Source organism: Macaca mulatta, chromosome 20, assembly GCF_049350105.2.
Source record: "Macaca mulatta isolate MMU2019108-1 chromosome 20, T2T-MMU8v2.0, whole genome shotgun sequence".
NCBI classification, from domain to species: domain Eukaryota; kingdom Metazoa; phylum Chordata; class Mammalia; order Primates; family Cercopithecidae; genus Macaca; species Macaca mulatta.
The window spans coordinates 21,438,595-21,461,086 of record NC_133425.1 but is presented as its reverse complement, the minus strand read 5'-3'; the positions used below and the strand labels follow the sequence as shown (position 1 = coordinate 21,461,086).

Genomic DNA, 22,492 nt, shown 5'->3' with positions numbered 1-22,492 from the left:
CACACCTGGCCTATAATTTATTTTTAATAATTTATATTTTCCTACAATTGTCCACTTCATCTGTTTTTTAAGTACAGGTTTCAAGAGGATAAAGCCTGTGGTTCTGTGTTTGTCTTGCCTACTGTTGTATCCCCAGTATCAGTAAACGACAGAACAGCTCCCTATAAATACTTGTTGTATGAGTGAACGTGTGTGGGAGGAAGAATTATCTTGGAAAAAAGAAGGAAGCATTAATAGGGCCTCTCCTAATAGTGACTCTTTTTTTTTTTTTAGGCCACCCTGGGGCCTTTTCTTATTCAAAACATTCATAAAAAAGTGCAGTTCCAAAGCATTGGAGCTACTGATGTAACAATTTTTTTAAAAATACCATTATTTGGAGCACAGCGGGGGATTCTCTGATCTTCTAGGTATTCTGTGATCTCCTGTGATCTTCTGGCTGTGATCTTCCTCTGCAGACCACCTGTCATCTTTGAGACACCCTCTTCTGTGCCTTCTCCCCCTCCCTGTTTCTTAGGTTCACCAAGAATGAATGAAGAAGCCAAGCACGGTGGCTCATGCCTGTAATCCCAGCACTTTGGGAGGCTGAGGCGGGCAGAGCGCTTGAGCCCAGGAGTTCGAGACCAGCCTGAGCAACATAGTGAGACCCCCCCACCCCCTCGCCCCTCTCTTTAAAAAAAAGAAAAGAAATAATGAAGAACCCACCATGGGTCAGGCACTGTGCTAGCCTCTGCAGAAGTTTCCATACAGTACACTGGAGTGCAATACCCACGCTACGTTTTGCAGGGTCCACGGGAAGCCTTGCGGGGACCTCACTGCCGCCCAATTTCTGGGCAGCGGCAGCGCAGCGCCCCCTGGCGGCCATCCCGAGGGCGTTGCCCGCAGGCGAGGTTCGAAACTGTTGAGATTGGGACTGATTTCAGCCTCTGCTCCGGGAGGCTCTCCAGAGCTGCCTGACCTCCCAGAGCCATGCAGAAGGCCTCCCACAAAAACAAAAAAGGTAACTGGGGAGAAGGAAGTGGGTGAAGAAGCCCTGGAGACCAAGCCTTCCTCAATTTTCCTCCTCTGTAAAATGGCAATGGTATACTGTTGGCCTGGGAGATAACCTGTCTCCATCATCATCATCATCATCATCATCATCATCATTATTATTATCATCATCATCATCATCATCATCATCATCATCATCATCATTTGAGAAGGAGTCTTGCTTTGTCCCCTAGGCTGGAGTGCAGTGGCACGATCTCGGCTCACAGGATTACAGGTCCCTGCCACCAGGCCCAGCTACTTTTTTATTTTTAGTAGAGATAGGGTTTTGCCATGTTGGCCAGGCTGGTCTCCAACTCTTGACCTCAAGTGATCTGCCCGCCTTGGGTCATCGTTATTTTTATCAAGGTATAATTTCCATGCAGTAAGATCCCCCCCTTTAAAAGCACAGCAGTATGAGTTTTGACAAGCTATACCCACGTTGAATCACCCCCTCCATCAAGATAGGGAACAGTTTCACCACTCCCTAAAATTACTTTGCAATGCCCAGTTGCAGCCAAACCCCACCCCACTGCAGCTCCTCACACCCCTATCTGTTTTTTACAGTGTTGTTTTTTTTTTTTTTTCCTTTTCCATGGAGAACATCATAAAAACGAAATCATATTGTAAGGATCCTTTACAAAATTATATCAATGTAAATAGGGACTTTGGCCCTTTCATTTTTATTAAAAGGGCACATAAATCTCAAAATAGCATACTGGTCACTGTATTTTATTTTTAGAGACAGGGTCTTGTTCTGTCACTCAGGCTGGAGTACAGTGGTATGCTCCTGGCTCACTGCAGCCTCCAACTCTTGGGCTCCAGCAATCCTCCTGCATCAGCCTCCCATAGCTGGGACTGTAGGCATGCACCATCACACTCAGCTAATTTTTTTTTTTTTTTTTTTCTGAGACAGAGTCTCGCTCTGTGACCCAGGCTGGCGTGCAGTGGCGTGATCTTGACTTACTGCAACCCCCGCCTTCCAGGCGGGTTCAAGTGATTCTTGTGCCTCAGCCTCCAGAATAGCTGGGATTATAGGTGTGAGCCACCACACCTGGCTGATTTTTGTGTTTTCAGTAGCAACGGTGTTTCACCATGCTGGCCAGGCTGGTCTCGAACTCCTGACTTCAAGTGATCCACCCACCCTCAACCTCCGAAAGTGCTGGGATTACAGGTGTGAGCCACTACGCCGGCCTAAATAGAAGAGATGAGGTATCACTACGTTGCCCAGGCTCTAATCACTGTATACTTCTGCTAGCCCCCAGGTGGGCTTACCGAAGGCTGCAGATTCCTGCATTGAGCAGTTCTTGTTCTTTATGGCTTTTTTCCGAACAGCATCAGGATTTGATAATGACTCGAGGTTGGCGAAGAGGCTGAAGCAGGCAGGCAGGTGCCAGGCAGCCTTAGGCTTTTTCACTGCAGGGCTGTTGTCATTTGGACTGCTTGTCCTTGGGAAGGTTGACATTGCTGTCTGACTAGCCTTGTAGCAAGACCTGTAAGTCTTTCATATTTTAATGTGGTGCTTGGGGTCTGGCTCTCCCAGGACCACAGTGCTGCCTCCTCCACCTGGTTGTCCCCAAACACAGCGGCTCACTCTTTTTTTTTTTTTTTGATATGGAGTCTCGCTCTGTTGCGCAGGCTGGAGTGCAGTGGTGTGATCTCCGCTCACTGCAAGCTCCACCCCCTGGGTTCACGCCATTCTTCTGCCTCAGCCTCCAGAGTAGCTGGGACTACAGGCACCTGCACCATGCCCGGCTAATTTTTTTGTATTTTTTAGTAGAGACGGGTTTCACTGTGCTAGCCAGGATGGTCTCGATCTCCTGACCTCGTGATCCGCCTGCCTTGGACTCCCAAAGTGATGGGATTACAGGCGTGAGCCACCGCTCCCGGCCACCACTCACTCTTTTCTGAGCTCATCCTCTTCCAGGGAGGAAGCATTGAAGATCTCACTCAACAGCAGTAGGGTCATCTTTGTCAGTACCTTCGGGTTCCAGGGTCCCTGCCACTGGGCCCAAGCGAGCACCTTCCTCAGGTTTGATGGCTAATAGTTCATCCTGAGCATGTGCTCTGTGAAGAGCCTTTGTCTAAAGCACATCTTCAGTTTTTTCCTTGTAGCAGTTTCCATCCTCTAATGAAATTAATTGACTCAGCTCCTGCACTGCCACATCTGTGCTTTCCTGCTGGGTGAGCTTCTTTTCTTCTCAACTAGTTTTTTCAGAGGGTTGTGTAAGCGCTTTAAAGTAGTGACTTCATACAGCTGATAACCTGTGAAGCTCTCATGGATGGCTGCCATAGTGTGAGAAATCTCCCCAAAATGAAGCGGAGTGGTCTGGTACGTTGCTAGCATGTGAGACAGGAGATTGCATGTATTAACTTGCTCCACGAAGATCCACATTCAACTTCACTTTGTCAGGTTTTTTTTTTTCTTTTCTTTTCTTTTTTGAGATGGAGTCTCCCTCTGTCACCCAGGCTTGTAGCTGGGATTACAGGCGCACACCAACATGCTCGGCTAATTTTTTTTTTTTTTTGAGACAGAGTCTCACCCTGTCACCCAGGCTGGAGTAAAATGGTGCCATCTCAGCTCACTGCAACCTCTGCCTCCCGGGTTCAAGTGATTCTCGTGCCTCAGCCTCCCAAGTAGGTGGGATTACAGGCGCGTGCCACCACGCTTGGCTAATTTTTTGTATCTTTAGTAGAGACAGGTTTCACCATGTTGGCCAGGCTGGTCTCGAACTCCTGATCTCGTGATCTGCCCGCTTCAGCCTCCCAAAGTGCTGGGATTACTGGTGTGAGCTACTGCACCTGGCACAAAGTTATTTTAATTTTACAAGATGTACTGTGTGTTTCTTGCCTTCCTGAACTTCTGCATTTGCTTATAGAGGTCTGGATCAAACTCCTGAGACACGTCCTTCATCTGTGAGTTAGGAGCCTTTTGAGTCCGGTTTCTTTTACTTAACCCTGCTGACTTTTAAAAGTGGGCTCCTGGTAGCTTACCTTATAAGCACATTGAATTTACAAGCTGAGATAGGAACCACTGGACTTTGCCCAAGATGTGACTTCTCTGTTTGCTCAGGAACCAGAGGCTCAGGTAGGGCATATCCTGCCCCCAACTGCACCCAGAACCCCAAAAGGTCTCTGAAGATGGTATCTCGTTTATATTATGCTATTTTATTTTCCCAAACAAAGAGCATCTGTGGTTTAGGGGAAAGTGAGGTTGGAGATGGGCAAGGACATTTGATTTAGAGGAAAGGGCCATGAACCCCTCCAGTTCCCTACAGCCAGAGGTAGGGAGCTGGGGGAGCCTTTCCCTCAGCAGTGGCCCTGAAAACACCACAGTCACATGGACTTGGCAAGCTTGTGTGTCACTTGTCCTTATGGAAAGGAGTTGTGTGTGAAATACTGGAAAAGTGTGCCGAAAACAGATCTCCCCAGGAGCTTCCTGTGTACCGAAAAGGAGTTTGCTAGCAGCTTCCTCTTGGGAAATTAACTTGTTGTTTTGAATGTCCTTTTAGTCCCTGAAATTTTTCTTGTGAGATTTGGTTCTGTAGAAAACATATTTCAACCCCTCCCATTACCCCTTGTCTCCAAGGCCTTCGGATTTTCCTCCCACGTGCTTTTTGGATCCATCTACTGCTCATTTCTGCTGTTACTGCCATGACATGCACCACGACCTTTTCATTTTCATTTCATTTCATCTCATCTAACCATGTCCAGCTTAATTCACTTCTGAGCTTTTTCACTAAGGAAGTCTGAGAAGCAGCCTCTGTCTGCTTGGTCCTCGCTCCTCCTGCCTCCCCCTCCTCTGACAGGGCCAGTTCCTTCCTTTCTCAGACCTTAACACAATGTGCTCCTGATCCACCTTTCTTTGCCTAAATATTTCCTATTGGTCCTTATGGCCTTAATTCAAATTTTAGCCCTGCTGGAAGCCTGACCTGCCATCCTCAGATGAGACTTTGGCCCTCTGTTACTCATTCTCAGAGCCTCCGTCCATTTCTTTTATAACATGAGTTTCAGTTTGTTATCTAACATATATTTACATGACTGATTGATATTTGTCCCCTCCACTAGGCTGTAAACTTCATGAGGACAAGAAACACATGTGGGCCAAGCATGGTGGCTCACACCTGTAATGCCAGCACTTTGGGAGGCTGAGGTGGGAGGATTGCTTGAGGCCAGAAGTTCAAGACTAGCCTGGCCAATATAGTGAGACCCTGTCTCTACAAAAACAATAAAAATTAGCCATGTATAGTAGCGTATGCCAGTAGTCCCAGCTACTTAGGAGGTTGAGGTGGGAGGAGCCCTTGAGCCCAGGAGATCGACGCTGCAGTAAGCCGTGATCATGCCACTGCACTCCAGCCTGGGCAGTAGAGTGAGACCTTGTCTGTTAAAACCAAAAAACCCAACATATCTGTTTTGCTCACCATGGTAAACCCAGGGCCTAGCACACTGTCTGTATCAATAAATATTTGTTAAGTGAATAGATAACACTAATATTAAGTACTCATAATATGCCAGACTCTGCAAAAGCCCTTTAATGCTCCCATTTAATTTTCAGAAGAGCTCTCCAAGGTGAACACTTTTTATCCTCATTTTACCAACAAGGAATCTGAGGAATAGGGATTAAATAACTGTCCCAGGGATCTGGCTTCAGAACCCCAGTGGGTATGGCCATGCTTCTGTCTTGGTGAAGGACTGAAATAAGTTCCCCTTGTTTTGGTTAGAAAGAGGAGTCAGCATCAAGGTCAAAACATCTGTACACAACTTGAGCAAAACACAGCAGACCAAACTCACTGTGGGCAGGCTGGGATTAGGCCTCATCATCATCCAGCATGGACCCTACCTCCAGATCACCCACCTCATCAGGAAGGGGGCTGCAGCCAACGACGGGAAACTTCAGCCAGGTGACTGCCCTTTCACCATGCTTCCCAACCACCCATCCTGCCCATCTGCCTGAAGGGAGGCTCGGGTCACCAGGTTTCAGTGTAACTATAAGGATACGACGGGCATGCTGGCTCATGCCTGTAATCCCAGCACTTTGGGAGGCCGAGGCGGGGGATCACTTGAGGTCAGGAGTTTGCGACCACCCTGGCCAACATGGTAAAACTTTGTCTCTACTAAAAATACAAAAACTGGCCGGGAGTGGTGGCTCACGCCTGTAATCCCAGCACTTTGGGAGGCTGAGGTGGGTGGATCCTGAGGTCCGGAGTTCGAGACCAGCCTGGCAAGATGGTGAAACCCTGTCTCTATTAAAAATACAAAAATTAGCTGGGCGTGGTGGCACATGCCTGTAATCCCAGCTACTTGAGAGGCTGAGGTAGGAGAATCACTTGTACCCGGGAAGCGGAGGTTGCAGTGAGCTGAGATCGTGCCACTGCACTCCAGCCTGAGTGACAGAGACTCTGTCTTAAATAAATAAATAAATACAAATACAAAAATTAGTTGGGTCTGGTGGCGGGCGCCTGTAGTCCCAGCTACTCAGGAGGCTGAGGCAGGAGAATCTCTTGAACCCGGGAGGCAGAGGTTGCAGTGAGCTGAGATCGCACATTGTACTCCAGCCTAGGTGACGGAGTGAGACTCTGTCTCAAAAAAAAAAAAAAAAAAAAAAAAAAAAGGATATGACAACATTAGTTGAGAACTTTCTATGGGCCAGCCAATGGCTATCACTTATGTAACTATCACTGTTGGGCATATTAATTCATTTAATTCTGGCCAGGTATAGTGGCTCACACCTGTAATTCCAGCACTTTGGGAAGCCAAGGTGAGAGGATCAGGTGAGGCTAGGAGTTCAAGGCCAGCCTGAGCAACATAGTGAGATGCTGTCTATGTTAGTCCGTTCTTGCACAGCTATAAAGAAAAACCTGAAACTGGGTAATTTGTAAGAAAAGAGGTTTAACTGGCTCATGGTTCTGCAGGAAGCACAGCTGGGGAGGCCTCAGGAAACTTACAATCATGGCGGAAGGTGAAGAGGAAGGAGGTACGTCTTACATGGTTGGAGCAGGAGGAAGAGAAAGCAGGGGGAGGTGCTACACGCATTTCAACAACCAGATCTCATGAGAACTCACTCGCTATCAAGAGAACAGCAAGGGGGAAATCTGCCCCCGTGATCCAACCGCCTCCCCACAGGTCCCTCCTCCAACACCCGGGACTACAGTTCAATATGAGATTTGGGCGGGGACACAAATCCAAACCATATCACCATCTCTACAACAAAACAAAAGTAGCCCGGCATGATGCGTGCCTGTAATCCTAGCTACTCGGGAAGCTGAGGTGGGAGGCTCACTTAAGCGCAGGAAGCCGAGGCTGCAGTGAGCTATGATTGTGCCACTGCACGCCAACCTGGGTAACAGAGTGAGACCCTATCTCTAAAAAAATAAGAAAATTAAATTTACTTAATGAGGGTGAGATTGAGCTCCTTGTCCAATTCACCTGTTTCTCCTACGTGGGGATTCAGGGACCATAGCTCCAGAGCTATGGTTCTCAGCATAAAGATATTTTCTTTTGTAGGCACTAATAAGCATTGCTAACACTTAGCTGCATGATCTCATTTCACTCTCACAATCCCTGAGCTAGATTCTGCATGAAACCACCTTGCAGACAAGGAATCAGGTATTTAGTAACTCTCCCATGGTCACTCCGAGGAGCTGGGATTTGAACCTTCTCTGTCAGACTCCAGAGCCTAAGGGCTTTACCAATACTGCCCTGCTCCTTGTGTCTTTGGGTGAATTTTCTATGCTGTTCAAGAGGTGTTTTCTCAGTACCTGGCCTGGGCCTAGTGCTGTGCCCAGGAGCTGGGGAAGCAGAATGGGCTGGCGCAGTCGTGAGAAGGAAAAAACATATTGTGTTAGCTGTCCTGATTCAGGCCCAGGGTCTGACACTTTTTAGTTCTGTGACCCTGGGCAAAGCCACTTAACCTTTCAGGCCTCAGTCACCTCATCTTTGAATTGGGATAATCCTGTGTTTGTCAGAGGTTGTTAAGATTTGATGAAATAATGCGTGTTTGTTTGATAGATGGGGTATCATTCTGTCACCCATGCTGGAGTGCAGTGGCTTGATCATGGCTCATTGTGGCCTTAAACTCCTTGGCTCAAGTGATCCTCCTGCTTCAGCCTCCTGAGTAGCTGGGACTCAGGTGTGTACCACCATGCCCAGCTAATTTTATTTTTTATTTTTTTGTAGACATGGGCAGTGGAGGCGGTGGGTGGGTGGTGTCTCACGATGTTGTCCAGGCTGGTCTCAAACTCCTGGCCTCAAGGAATCCTCCCATGTGGCCTCCAAAAGTGCTGGGATTACAGGTGTGAGCCATTGAGCCCAGCCTGATGAAATAATTTTTATGAAAGTGCTTTTAAAACTGAAGTGCTATAGAAATATTGGAAATAATCTCTTAGGCTGTTCTTACAGATTCTCCAGACTTTTGCGTGTGTGTTTTAATAAAAAATGATGGCTGTATGGGGGTCCCAGTGGATTAAGCCACTGGTTTTCAACCCTGGTTACCTGTTAGAATCATCTGGGAAGTTTTTAAAACCAAGATGCCTGGTCCCTATCTCTCCACAGGTTTTTGATTCAATCGTTCTTGGACTGGGACAGGGCAGTTTATGTTTTAAAAGCTCCTCAGGTGGTTCTATTTGCAGCTAAGGGTTCCAAGCAATGGATTAAAGAAGAAAGCAGATATATAATGGTTTTATGAAACAGTTTGCTATACCTTAAAATCCAAAGCATTTTCCCCACTCATCACTACTTGGTGGTGGAGAACAAACGGCGACCGGTGGCGAGTTCTGGACTTACCAGAACAAAAGAACTCCAGGACAGGTCCCATGGGGTTTTCTGCTTCTCCTCAGCTTCTTCAAGGTCAGGTGACAGATGCTGGGTGATGATCTGGGTGCATACTCCAGGGTGCTAGAGTTTGACAGGAGTATGCTTTTAGGTGGGCAACAGAGAATCTCATGGCAGGGCTATAGTTAGTGGGCTCTTTGAGGTTAGAAGCAGTCTTGAATTTCATCTTTTAAGTCCAGGACTCACCTACTCTATTAGTGCATTCTCACACTGCTGTAAAGATACTGCCTGAGACTGGATAATTTATACATGAAGGAGGTTTAATTGACTCACAGTTCCGTATGGCTGGGGAGGCCTCAGGAAACTTACAATCATGGTGGAGGAGGAATCAGTCATTTTCTTCACAAGGCGGCAGAAGAGAGTGTGAGTATGTGAAGGAGGAGCTGCCAAACACTCATTCAACCATCAGATCTCATGAGAACTCACTATCATGAGAACAGCATGGGGGAAACCACCCCCATGATCCAATCACCTCCCTCCCTCCCTCCACACGTGGGGATTACAGGTCCTTCCCTCAAAATGTGGGGATTACAACTGGCAATGACATTTGGATGGGGACACAGAACCAAACCATATCATTCTGCCCCTCCATCGGCAAGCTGAAGAGCAGGGAAGCCAATAGTGGCTCAGTGCGAGTCCCAAAACCTCAAAAGTTGGGAAGCTGACAGTGTAGCCTCCAGTCTGTGGCTGAAGGCCTGAGAGCCCCTGGCAAACCACTGGTGTAAGTCCAAGAGTCCAAAAGCCAAATAACTTGGAGTCTGATGTTCGAGGGCAGGAAGCATCCAGCACAGGAGAAAGATGAAGGCTGGAAGACTCAGCAAGTCTGCTCATTCTACCTTTTTCCACCTGCTTTTTCTAGCCACGCTGGTAGCTGATTGGATGGTGCCCACCCAGATTGAGGGTCGGGTCTGCCTCTCCAAGTCCATTGACTCAAATGTTAATCTTTTCTGGCAACACCTTCACAGACACACCCAGAAATAATACTTTGCATCCTTTGATCTAATCAAGTTGACAATATTAACCGTCACACCTAAAGTAGTGGCTCATTTGTTATGTCTTTGCTTAATAAATAAATAAATAATAAATGAATATATGTCCCAGGCATTGTGGGAGATATTTCACCATCTATTATCTTTTTTTTACTCCAATTTTTAATTTTATTTGTATAAGAGACATGGTCTCACTGTCACACAGGCTGGAGTGCAGGAGTGCAGTAGTGCAATCATAGCTTACTACAGCCTCGAACCTCTAGGCTCAAGCAATCCTCCTGTCTCAGTCTCCCAAAGTGCTGGGATTACAGGCATAAGCCATCTCACCTGGCCCCACGTGTTATCTAAAGTTTGCAACACTTCTGAAATGTAGATAATGAAAATATATGAGGATTAGAGAGACGAAATAACTTGTTCATCTTAGTTACACAACTGAGTCTGTGTTCAGAGCTGGGATTTGAACCCATGTCTGCCTCGAAAGCCCATACCTTTCTAGCCAATTGCCTAACAACTAGAAATGAGATTTGAATACAGAGTAAGTCCAGAGCCCCAAATCTCTTTGTGACAAGCCTGCCAGTTCTCCTCAGCATCAGTCTAGGCTTTAAAGTCTGTAACTCAGTGGTTTTAGACAATGATGATGAGATTTTGGGAGACGATAATTGTAGAAACATGCTATTTATTTGACCCCATTTCCTCCCAGCCCCATTATCTTTTATCTATGTGCTGAAATCTCTCTCCTTTGGTATTTCAGGATAGGGTTTCACTTTGATTTCCTAATTTATTTAGTGTTAGTTTATTCTGGTTAAACTCTAAGTTCCTTTTGACCAGTATGGCCTTAACAGCTTCTGATATTCTAAGTCTTAATAAATTAATGTAGGCCGGGTGCGGTAGCACACACCTGGAATCTCAGCACTTTGAGAAGCTGAGGCAGGCAAATTGTTGGAGCTCAGGGGTTCGAGACCAGGCAGGGCAACATGACAAAACCCCATTTTAATAAAAAATACAAAAACTAGCCCAACATGGTGGGCATATGCGCTTGTAGTCTCAGCTCCTCTGGGGGCTGAGCAGGAGGGTTGCTTGAGCCCTGGAGGTCGAGGCTGCAGTGAGCTGTATTTGCATCCTCGCACTCCAGCCTGGGTGACAAAGTGAGACCCTGTCTCAAGAAAAAAAAAAAAAAAGAAATTAATGTAGCTTCAACAGTAAATACAAGCCATAGACTGGCTACTGCCTAAGCATTTCCTGAAGGCCTAGTGTGTGCAGACACCCAGGTAGGCACTGGGGGTGTAGTAGTGAACCACACAGACAAGGTCCCTAGCCATGAGGAACTTAAGGAACTTCCAGCCTAGTTGGGAGAGATGAAAAAATAAAATATTTTTCAGTAGTGGCTTGGCTGCTGCAAAGTTGATTTAATGTAGGTAATCGAGACAAAGTTTATATAATGTCATCCTATAGCCCATTAAAACAGAAAAAAATGTGTAATGAGGTTGGTGTTCATAAATACCAAATTGGTGTTTCTGTATGAAGGGCAATGTTAATATCTATTGCTAGAGTAATCACATTCACATGCTGACATGTTTGGTTTACAGCCAGAACGGTCAGGAAATTAAGCTATTTATCTTCTGCCCTCTTGATAAAAGTCACCCTTTTACAACATAATTAAGCAGAATGCCAAGCCATAGCTTTCAGCTATAAACACTGCTTTTAACATTAGGAAAGTAAGCTCATCTGGGGAATTTTTTTTTTTTTTTTTTGCCACTGTAATTAACCTCAGTAGGATGAGCATCTGTTTCGTATTGCTCAAGCTGCAGGTAGCCTTGTTTCATTCTGAAGTGAGCTTCAGATACATGGTTGATTGTATTACCCCCAGCTACTGCTTAAGACCAAAGGAGGTTTTTCTCCACCCTTCTAAGTATTCATTTTCTTGAATTCTGGGAAATTTGTTTCTGATAGGATCTAGAGCTATGGACATTTGTCCTTGGCATCCTTGGAGGCTTCTTTTGGGATCAGTGTAATTCCTGATTGAAGCCCAGTGCATGCATCAGAGAAGGCACTTCTTCTTGACCCTTTTCTCTCTTGAGGTTAGGCTTCAGCTGTCTTAGAATGAGGCTGATGAGGGTCCCCAGCAGGTCAGTAATAATAAGATCTGAAGACTTAAGATTTTGCCCAACGTGAATTGGTCCTTAAAAAGCAAATCCTTTGTATTCCTTTCTGAAGTCTTGCTGAATGCCGTTGTAGCAGAGTTCCTCATTGCAAAAAACAGAAAACACTTCTGTTAATGCACTGAATTTGGGATACTGAGTCTGATAGAATCGCCCAAAAGGCTGGAGAAGTAGGCTTGGAAAATGGTGAGAACCAAGAGTTGTGTGTAACTACCTCTGGCAACTAGAAGCTCCTGTCACTCTTCTGCGTCTCCTCCTCCAGGTTCAGTGACCCAGGTGGGAGTGTCAAGTGACTGGATCTCACTCACAGGTCCATGACCTACCTGCTGGAGATGGGAACATGGGGGAGGTTGGAGCAAGTGAATAATTGGTCTTTTTAGCTTCTTTCAATTTGGGGGTTTCGGGGGTTAGTGCTCAAGATGTAGTCCTCTTCCCACCTGCTGGGGACTCAGAAGCTGCATGGTTGACCATCTTGTTTCTTTCCTTGTCCTGCATTGCCCTAAGGTAGGGAAACCTAGCTGTCAAATCCCTTTAAACCAACATACTCACTGCATACACACCTTACAGTTAATTAAAGCATGCCTAATTGCCCAATGTTTTATACAGAATTATTTGCTCAATACTGCACAAGGGTAGAGAATTAAAATGAAAGGCTTTATGTTTAATGTGGTCTATTAACTGTAGAGGGCACTGGAAATTGCCAGGCAGGTATAATAGAAAGTAGGTCATTTATTCATCACTTAGTGTAAATGGTTTTTTCTTTCCTAGTAATAGCCATTCATTTTATTTGAAACTAATCTGTTTTTAGAATCCTAAAGGCTGGTTCCCATTATAAATGTTTCTTAGCCTCTGTCACACCTAGAACTTCAGAAATGTCTCAGAAACATCATATAATGTCTACCATTATACTGCTATTAAGAAACATCTTCCATATACTCTTCATTATGCAAAGGACATTCATATCATGGAAATGAACATCTTTATTAAATAAAGGCTAGGCCAGGCGAGGTGGCTCACGCCTGTCATCCCAGCAGTTTGGGAGGCCGAGGTGGACAGATCACCTGAGGTCAAGAGTTTGAGACCAGCCTGGCCAACATGGTGAAACCCCATCTCTACTTAAAAAAAAAAAAAAAAAAAAAAAAATTAGCCAGGCATGGTGGCACGTGCCCATAATCCTAGCTACCTGGGAGGCTGAGGCAGGAGAATCACTTGAACTTGGGAGGCGGAGCTTGCAGTGAGCCGAGATCACACCACTACATTCCAGCTTGGGCGACAGTGAGACTTCATCTCAAAAAAAAAAAAAAAAGGCTGAAGCCTGGTTTTGGTTCAAAAAGAATCAACAGTATGAACACATAAAATGAAATACCTCACAATAAAGCCAGAAATCAATATGGTCCCTTTAAACCCCTAGTTTTACTGATATATAATTTTTTCCCTCTTCAGGTGATGTTCTGATTAGTGTTGGCTATGCCAATGTGTTAGGATATACTCTTCGAGAATTTTTACAGCTTTTGCAACATATCACCGTTGGAACAGTGCTACAAATCAAGGTTTACAGAGATTTTATTAACATTCCTGAAGAATGGCTAGAAATATATGATTTAATCCCGGAGGCCAAATTCCCAGTAACAAGGTAAATAGTTAATTTTAGGAACTCTTTGTTATAATACAGAATCCCAGGGCCTGTGAGGCACAGATGGTTTAATGTGACAATTATCAAATAAGGATAATGACAGGAGGACTGGTGACACTGTCAGAGTAATTTCCTGGGTTTCTGGTATTAAATCTGTAGGATCTAATATGAGAAAGCATGATAAAGTCAACTTGGAGTTAAAAAACAAGTCATCAGTTGGGAATTTTGTCCCTGTGCCTACCTGCATGGTGCCTCTCCTTCCCGAGTCAGCCTTTAAAATGCTTCTTGTGGGCCGGGTGTTGTGGCTCATGCTTGTAATCCCAACACTTTGGGAGGCAGGCGGATCACGAGGTCAGGAGATCGAGACCATCCTGGCCAACATGGTGAAACCCCTTCTCTACTAAAATTACAAAAATTAGCTGCATGTGGTGGCGAGCACCTGTAATCCCAGCTATTCAGGAGGCTAAGGCAGGAGAATCGCTTGAACCTGGGAGTCGGAAGTTGCAGCGAGCCGAGATCGTGCCACTGCACTCCAGCCTAGAGACAGAGCAAGACTCTGTCTAAAAAAAAAAAAAAAAAGGCTTTTTGCAAATCCTGTTTTCTTTTGCATATTCAATTTTTTTCTCTCCGGGTCCTTCCCAGTAACATCTAAGCCTTTTTAAACTTCTCTCATCTTGGCAAATCCTATCTTCAGTCCACTCTCCTCTCTCTACTCTCTCTAGCCACTGGAGTCTCTTGCATCCCCTCCCAACTTGCTAAAAGCTGTATTAGACACCTGTTTCCTTGAGAGACGCCACTTCCCAGACACTCCTCAACCCACTTCAGTCTAGGCTTTGCTTTCATCCCTCGGCTGAGTCCTTTTCCCAGGGCCACCCATAGCCTTCACACTTCTGATCCCACTACATTCTTCTGTCTTTATCTTGCTTGGTTTCTGAGCAGCCCTAGACACTTAACACTTGCCACCCACTCTCTTCTTGAAATAGCACTTCCCAGGCTTCTGTAACACCACACTCCCCTGATTTTCCTATTTTCCTATTACCTCTGGCCATTTCCTCTTGGTGTCCTTTCTCCTGGCCAATTTCATTGATGCCTATGGTTTCTCTGACTATCCACATGCTAATTACTTTCAAATTGTATTATCACCAAACTGTATTTTTTTTTTTCTTGGTTTTGCTCTTGTCGCCCAGGTTGGAGTGCAGTGGAGTGATCCTGGCTCACTGCAACCTCTGCCTCCCAGGTTCAAGTGATTCTCCTGCCTCAGCCTCCAGGGTAGCTGGGATTACAGGTGCACGCCACTACACCCAGCTAATTTTTGTATTTTTAGTAGAGATGAAGTTTTACCATGTTGGCCAAGCTGGTTTCATATTCCTGACCTCAGGTGATCTGCCTGCCTCGGTCTCCCTAAGTGCTGGGATTAGAGGCATGAGCAACCAAGTCTGGCCAGAATGATCTTTTTGTAATGCAAATTTGATCCTGGCATGTTCCTGCAAAAAATCTCAAGACTTTTTGTTTTTTGGATAAATGTCAAAATCCTCACATTGGCCTATAATGCTCTACGGGGTTCAGCTGGCCTCTGCATACCATTCCAACTTCAACTCATACTGCTTTCCCCATCCTTCTCTATCCCACTTTAGCTTCCAGCTCCCTGCCTTTTGTTGCTCTTTGCCTCAGGGTCTTTGCACTTGCTCTTCTCTGTCTGCAACATGCTCGTAACTTTGCTCTTCAGTAGTCACCCTTGAAGGCTCCAGTGTACCTTCTCCAAGGGGTCTTCCTAGAAACAGGTCCATCTGACATATGCCTTCACAGCTCGCTCCTTCACATTTATCCCAATTTTAATGTAATAATCTGTGTAATCAGTTGTTCACTGTGTTTCCCTGGGAGAATGTGAACTCCATGAAGGCAGGGACTGAGTCTGTCTTGTTTTGCTAAATTGCCCTAGGACTTTCATGTGGTCAATGGTTCATTTGTTTTTAATTTTTAATTTTAAAAGTCTTATTTTTGAGACAGGGTCTCACTCTGTCCCTCAGGCTGCAGTGTAGTAGCATGATCACAACTCACAATCAAATCCTACTCAGCGACTCCTACACTGGAGGGCACGACTCTAAAAGCATGGGCTCATCTTTTAGATGACAACATAACAACTATGTTCTAAGCATTTTCATTACATGGAGGAGTTTTGAGATCCAGAATATTAAATTCTAAGGATGGCAGACTGACCATTCAAAAGCAAAGATAGAACAGCACAACTCAAGTATGAGGCGAAAACCCACGAACTTAAATAACAATACCAAGCACCTGCTGACTCCCTTTCTTAATTAGACAAAGTACTCATATCTACGGTATTTTAGTAACTTAGGTGTAACAGGGCAGGGAAAGAAGGGAAAGGAAAAAGCTGCTTTCACAAAGCTGGTATAACCTTTTCCAGGAGAAAATGGCACCGGGTATACACACTGGAGAAAATTCTCCATTTACCGCTCTGGGTAGGCTGAATGGTCTAGAAAGTTTGTTTCCAGCCAATCCTGACCTCTGCAGGGTTGTGGCTTTATTACCTAATGATAATTTACCTGTCCTTTTTGGTTACCTAACCATCAGAGTTGCCAAGGATTCACCCTGCAGTCTGGAAAAAAAAAAGTTATTAATACTTGGATTTTTTAAAAAAATTCATGTGCTGTTCAGGAAGACCTAAGTGTGTCTGAAGGCAAATTAGACAAAGAAAATCAGTATTTAAGACTAGTGGCTCTTAGTAAAAATTACTCATTATCAACTGTTTATTACTGGAAGAGATAAACTTTAGGAAAAGCCATTCAAATTCTTGGAAGCAAATACAACAGGCAGATCGCCAAGGTTATTAGTGATAACACCAGAAGTCTTAACAGGTTGGCAGGGAAGAAACCTATTTCCTTTTAGCAGGGCAGAATGTACCAGAGATTTGTAATCACAAAGATTTGGTTCTGCTGGGCAACAGCACCAGGATGAGGGAAAGCAGGTGACAGAGCACTCATTCTGGAAAGTTAAAGCAAGCACAGGTACTGTAGGCATTAGGAAAGTTCAGAGACCTGAAGGTACTAGCAGGCAAGCACCACCTAGTTTCAACAATCAAGAAAGCCAAAAACTGGAGAAAGTTAAAAACAACAACAAAAACCTGGCTGGGCACAGTGGCTCCTGCCTGTAATCCTAGCACTTTGGAGGCCAAGGTAAGGATTCTTTGAGGCCAGCAGTTTGAGACAGCCATGGGCAACATAGGGAGATCCTGTTTTTAGACAACAAAACAAAACAAAACAAAAAAAATTAAAAATTAGCCAGGTGTGGCAGCATACAGCATACACACCTGTAGTCTCAGCTCCTTGGGAAACAGAGGCCAGAGGGTCACTTGAGTCCAGGAGTTCAAGGTTGCAGTGAGCTGACTGTGCCACTGCACTGCAGCAAGGGTGACAGAGCAAGACCCTCTCTAAAAAAAAGACTTGAAGACTTACTAATGACTAGGATGTTGAAGATCCTTAAGGCCCACTATTTCCTGACTTCCTGACTCCTCTGGAAATCAGTAATATTGTGTTCCTGCCACATGAGCCACAAGAACAGAGTTCTCAGGAGATGGTCAGGTTGAACCTGTCACTTTAGCTGCACTGAAATTAATCTACCCTTTAACACCTCCTAATATTCTGGTCAGTAGTCTAGTATAAGTCTGTGCAAAACTTTTTAAGGTATGGTAAAGTAATTTAAGGCAGAATTTGATTTCCATTTAGAAATGGAAAAAGATTTAAAGATAATTTTTAAAAGGGAAACATTTCAGTGACACAGAAAGGTAGTGCTAAAGCTAAATTGTATCTTCTATGAGTCAAAGCAAGTTATAAGGCATCTTGTTAGGGGACCATCAATGTTGAGACATGAAGAATCTATTTTATTCACTATTCTTTCATTTCAGCACACCAAAGAAAATGGAGCTGGCAAAAGATGAATCTTTCACAAGCAGTGATGATAATGAAAATGTAGATTTAGATAGAAGACTTCAATATTATAGATATCCGTGGTCAACTGCGCATCACCCTGCAAGGAGACCAATATCCATCTCCAGAGACTGGCATGGATATAAGAAGAAGAACCATACTATTAGTGTAGGAAAAGACATTGATTGTGACGTGATGATTCACAGAGATGATAAGAAAGAAGTGAAGGCGCCTTCTCCATACTGGATAATGGTGAAGCAAGACAATGAAACCTCTTCCTCCTCTACTTCCTCTACCTCAGATGCATTTTGGCTGGAAGATTGTGCCCAAGTTGAAGAGGGTAAAGCCCAACCGGTATCAAAGTTTGGTTAGCAAATCTGTGGTCATATGAGCATTTACCTTGCAGACACCCAAGTTTTGTGCCTCACCAGGCACAAGTTTGCTATACTTATCAAGGACTGTCTGTAGACTCACTAATTCTCTTCTCTTATGACTGCATTATTAAGCCTTTAGAGATGTTCTTCAATAGGATTATCTAAATACTTCCCTGGGTTCTTGCAGGCCTTGCAAATCTTATTTTCAGAATAAGACCCTTCTTTCTGAGAAGAATTTCTTTTCTTTTCTTTTAGAAAATGCAGTAGAGAAATCCAGTATCAGAATGTCTGAACATAGTAGAGAATGTCACTTTATTAAACACCACACTTTTCTTTAAATATTTAGTTTCTCTCTTTTTTTTGGTAAACTTCAAGTACTATAATTAAAATAAGAGACATATTCCTTGGCTAGTTTTTCACATTAGAATTCTTTGTTTTTCCCTTTTCAGCCCTTCTTTTACTGTAAATGTTGAATTGAGAGTTAATTACTTGGAAGAGACAGGATAGTAACAGATAAGGGAGAGACAGCAGATGAGTGAAAAACAAAACTCTGTCAGTGAAGATAACTCAGACATAAAAAAATGAATTAATGGGAATATAGGATATGATTGATAGGAAATTTATGTTTTTCGGAAATAATTTTATTGCAAAAAAGGCAAAACAGGGGTAAAAACCAGACCATTTAGCTATTGATACCCAAAATGACAAATTTTGAACTTGCTTTCATCTGAAAAGCCACCAATAGTAACCTGGCACTATTTATACTGATAGCCACTTAGCCTTAATTTTAATAGTTTCTAATGCTTCTATGCTCAATAATTATATTCCTGTCTCCTTTAAAGCATCCAAAACAAAAATATCAGCACATAATAAATACTTGTTGATTAACTCATTGAGAAAAACGTAAGAAAAACACCTAAGCAGAATGTTTTATTGACTTTAGGTCAGCTGAGAATAATTACCTGCATTTATGCCTTATTTTACCTCACTGGAAAAAAGACAAATGTTATATTAGAGATTTCTGACTTTCATGTGTTTGCTGCTCTGGGCTGAGAGAATGTTCAGCTCTCTCCCGTAATGTGTGCGTCAGTATTACAGCTCATCAACAAAAGGTGTATGTCCCAAATTTCCACTTGCTGCCATCGACTTCTGGCCAGAAACAAACTTCTTTGCAGCCTTTAAAGAAACAAACAAAAGACAAAGTTAACAAAAATAAAAATATATGTCATCAAGCAGGTGAACTTATTGTCATTTTAAGAATTTATGGATAGGACATTCTTTTTTTTTTTTGAGATGGAGTCTTGCTCTGTCACCCAGCATGGAATGCAGTGGTGCGATCTTGGCTCACTGCAGCCTCCGCCTCCCAGGTTCAAGCAATTCTCTGCCTCAGCCTCCCAAGGAGTTGGGATTACGGGCATGCACCACCATGCCCAGCTAATTTTTGTATTTTTAGTAGAGACCAGATTTCGCCATGTTGGGCAGGCTGGTCTCGCACTCCTAGCCTCAAGTGATCCACCCACCTCGACCTTCCAAAGTGCTGGGATCACAGGTATGAGCCACCAACCCGGCCTTGGATAGGACATTCTAAGCCAGCAATTACTATAATAGCCGTTGTGAAAATTAACTAGGAGATGGCTGGTGCTTTAATTTGTGACAGTGTGGGAAAAGCTTAGCTGTTCCTCTGAATGTTCCATTGTATGTATAATGAACCAAGCAAGAGCAATGCTCCGGTAAGAGGGTAGCTGTTAAAAGAGAGATAAGGAAAACATCACTGACACTCTCAAATAGAGTAGTGTGGCTTCAGGCAGGGATATACTTTCCTGTTTCTGTATTACAAGGGCAAATAGTCTGGGTCAATAAAAATACAATGATTGTTAACTTAAAAGTAAAACTTTATACCCTAGAGGATTCTTTATGCCACTACTTCCAAGTTCAAAGACTGGTTAAGTGTAGTATCATGAGTCAGGTGTAGGTGGAGCAGCAGCCCTCATATTCTCAGGCCAGCTTATCTTATCACTATGAAGGAGAGGTGGTGGTGGAAGCAGTCGGGTTGGGATGCACATAATGATGGGATACAAGATAAGGACAGTCATTTAGAAGAGTAAGAAATGAGTCAGGTGCGGTGGCTCACGCCTGTAATCCCAGCACTTTGGGCGGCCCAGGCAGGCGAGGAGGTCAGGAGATTGAGCACATCCTGGCTAACACGGTGAAACCCCATCTCTACTAGAAATACAAAAAATTAGCTGGGCGTGGTGGCGGGCACCTGTAGTCCTAGCTACTCGGGAGGCTGAGGCAGGAATATGGCATGAACCCGGGAGGCGGAGGTTGCAGTGAGCTGAGATAGCGCCACTGCACTCCCTCCAGCCTGGACAACACAGCGAGACTCCGTCTCAAAAAAAGAAAAAAAAAAAAAAAAAGAAGAGTATGAAATGATGATGATTAGGGGCCAAGTGAAATCAAGTCAGGGTTACTTTCTTAAAATAGCCTTGTCTCTTTTTTTATTTGAGACAGGGTCTCACTCTGTTGCCCAGCCTGGAGTACAGTGGCATGATCTCGGCTCACTGTAACCTCTGCGTTCCAGGCTCAAGCCACCTTCTGACCTCAGCCTCCTAAGTAGCTGGGACTACAGGCGCATGCCACCACGCCTAGCTAATTTTTGTACTTTTTTGTAGAGACGGGGTTTTGCTACATTGCCCAGTCTGGTGTTGAACTCCTGGGCTCAAGCAATCTGCCCACCTCAGCCTTCTAAAGTGCTGGGATTACAGGCATGAGCCACTGCACCCAGCTTGGTTTTTTGTTTTTTATTTTTTCTTATCCCCACTGTCCCTATACAAAGTAGACCTGTTGGTGAGAAGATGGCTGAGACATGTACAACAGAAGGCGAGTTGGTAAGTTTAATGTAGAAAACGGGGGAAAACCCACTTAGTTTGGATTAATTCTGTAAGTCATCATGTTAGGCACAGTAGGGAACACAAAGAAGTACATGACATAATCCTTGCCCTCAAAACAGCTCAATCTTGTAGGGAATAATAATATATGTAAAAAAAAAAATTGCAAGAACAGGAGAATGTCCTAGGCTTAGAATAGTAAAGAAAATCTTAAGATGCTGGATGGTGAAATACTTGAAGAGGAAAAATAGCAAACTTCACTATTTAGGTTGGATGACATGAAACTGCCAATATTTGACTCTTCTTTACCTCTAGTCATCTAACATAAGCCCGTATTATAAACTACCATTAGTTTAACCTGATGTTTGATACATCAGGTGTATTAAATGCACTTCTGACTGCCATCTCAGTGGACGGCAGCGCTCTCACTGACAGCAGAGTTTAACCTAATGGTAGTTTATTTGAAGGAGGAAGATACATACACTCAAGCTGACAAGGAAGCTTGTTGCAGATCTTATGGGAATGGGCCCTCCCGCCTCCATATTAAGTAGATGGGCACCAAACATAAGAATAACATATACTGCCCGAGGACGCTTATGCATCCTTCTGAAACTGGATCATGAAGTTCTATGTTGTTAAATCGTACGTTTTCATTTACTTACATTTATGATATCAGCGTTAGCCACTGAATCAATCTGCTGAAGGACTGTGGATGGTGGCACGTAAGAACCAGCAACTAGAGCCTGCGACCCGACTTCTTCCAGGAAACGTTCAGAAGACTCCACTGACATTAGGTATCCAGCTTTCAGCTTGTTCCTGTCCAATAAAAGGCAGAAGTCAGTTTTACAGAGCTACAGAGCAAGGCAATTATTTTTTTCTTTCTGGGTGGTGGCGAGGGGCTGTGAACATCAAAGCTTTATTTAATCGATATAGTAATAGCATGTCTCCCTCATCCTGAATTCCCCAAGAAGAACGGCGCTCCCTTCTCTGGAACTAAACAGTAAGTCTGGAGGGAAGAAGTCTCCTCAGGGTTGCTGAAGTGTCCAATTGAGGGCCCACTTTGGCCTCCATTTGTGGGTCCATACACTGCTACAGATTTGAGTGAGACAGCTGGAGAGCTCCCTAATGCTTCCCAAGGCCTCTGGATCCGGTTGTGCAACGTGGATCCTCTGCACGTCACTGGCCAGTCGCAGCCCCCTGGCACAGTGAGGAAGATGTCTCTGCTGTCAGTGAGAGGGCTGCCATCCACTGAGATGGCGGTCAAAAGTGCATTTCATACACCTGACGTATCGAACATCATAGCTTGGCCCAGCCTACCTCGTATGTGCTCAGAACACTTACGATAGCCTGCGGTTAGGCAAAAGTCATCTAACGTAAGCCCATTTTATAAGAAACTATTGATTATCTCATGTACTGCATATCACTAGCCTAGGAAAAGATCAAATTCAAGTATAGTCATGTACTACATAATGACGTTTTTGGTCAATGATGGACCACATATATAATGGGGTCCCATAAGATTATTAGGGAGCTGAAAGATTCCTATTACTTAGTGACAACATAATGCTGTAGTGCAATTAAAAAAAATTTCACGTAGCATATGTTTACAGTGTTTAGCGTCTATAGCAGTGCACAGTAATGTCCTAGGCCTT

At 44.2% G+C, this 22,492-nt stretch overlaps 2 protein-coding genes and 1 pseudogene across 4 annotated transcripts in view; 1 reads left to right on the top strand and 2 right to left on the bottom strand.

The window, feature by feature from the left end:
- Positions 1–897: 897 nt before the first annotated feature.
- On the top strand, positions 898–18,411 carry PDZD9 (PDZ domain containing 9). 3 transcript variants are annotated; one of them, XM_001092453.5, is made up of 4 exons: positions 898–997; positions 5,745–5,924; positions 13,445–13,634; positions 17,557–18,411. In XM_001092453.5, exons 1-4 carry the CDS (start codon positions 967–969, stop codon positions 17,948–17,950), a joined length of 795 nt encoding a protein of 264 aa, XP_001092453.1. In that variant the 5' UTR covers positions 898–966; the 3' UTR covers positions 17,951–18,411. The 3 variants fall into 3 exon arrangements, with proteins under 3 accessions (XP_001092453.1, XP_014981259.1, XP_077842590.1); XM_015125773.3 differs by lacking the exon at positions 5,745–5,924; XM_077986464.1 differs by lacking the exons at positions 898–997; positions 5,745–5,924 and adding an exon at positions 6,858–6,997 and having other exon boundaries at positions 17,557–17,950.
- Positions 2,295–3,937, bottom strand: LOC144338322 (islet cell autoantigen 1 pseudogene; annotated as a pseudogene).
- A 533-nt stretch (positions 18,412–18,944) lies between the features above and the next one.
- UQCRC2 (ubiquinol-cytochrome c reductase core protein 2) overlaps positions 18,945–22,492 on the bottom strand; it is a 30,231-nt gene continuing 26,683 nt past the window's right edge. Inside the window, 2 exon segments of the mRNA NM_001261133.1 lie at positions 18,945–19,128; positions 21,503–21,656. Coding sequence (NP_001248062.1) covers positions 19,045–19,128; positions 21,503–21,656 — 238 coding nt within the window. The 3' untranslated portion in view covers positions 18,945–19,044.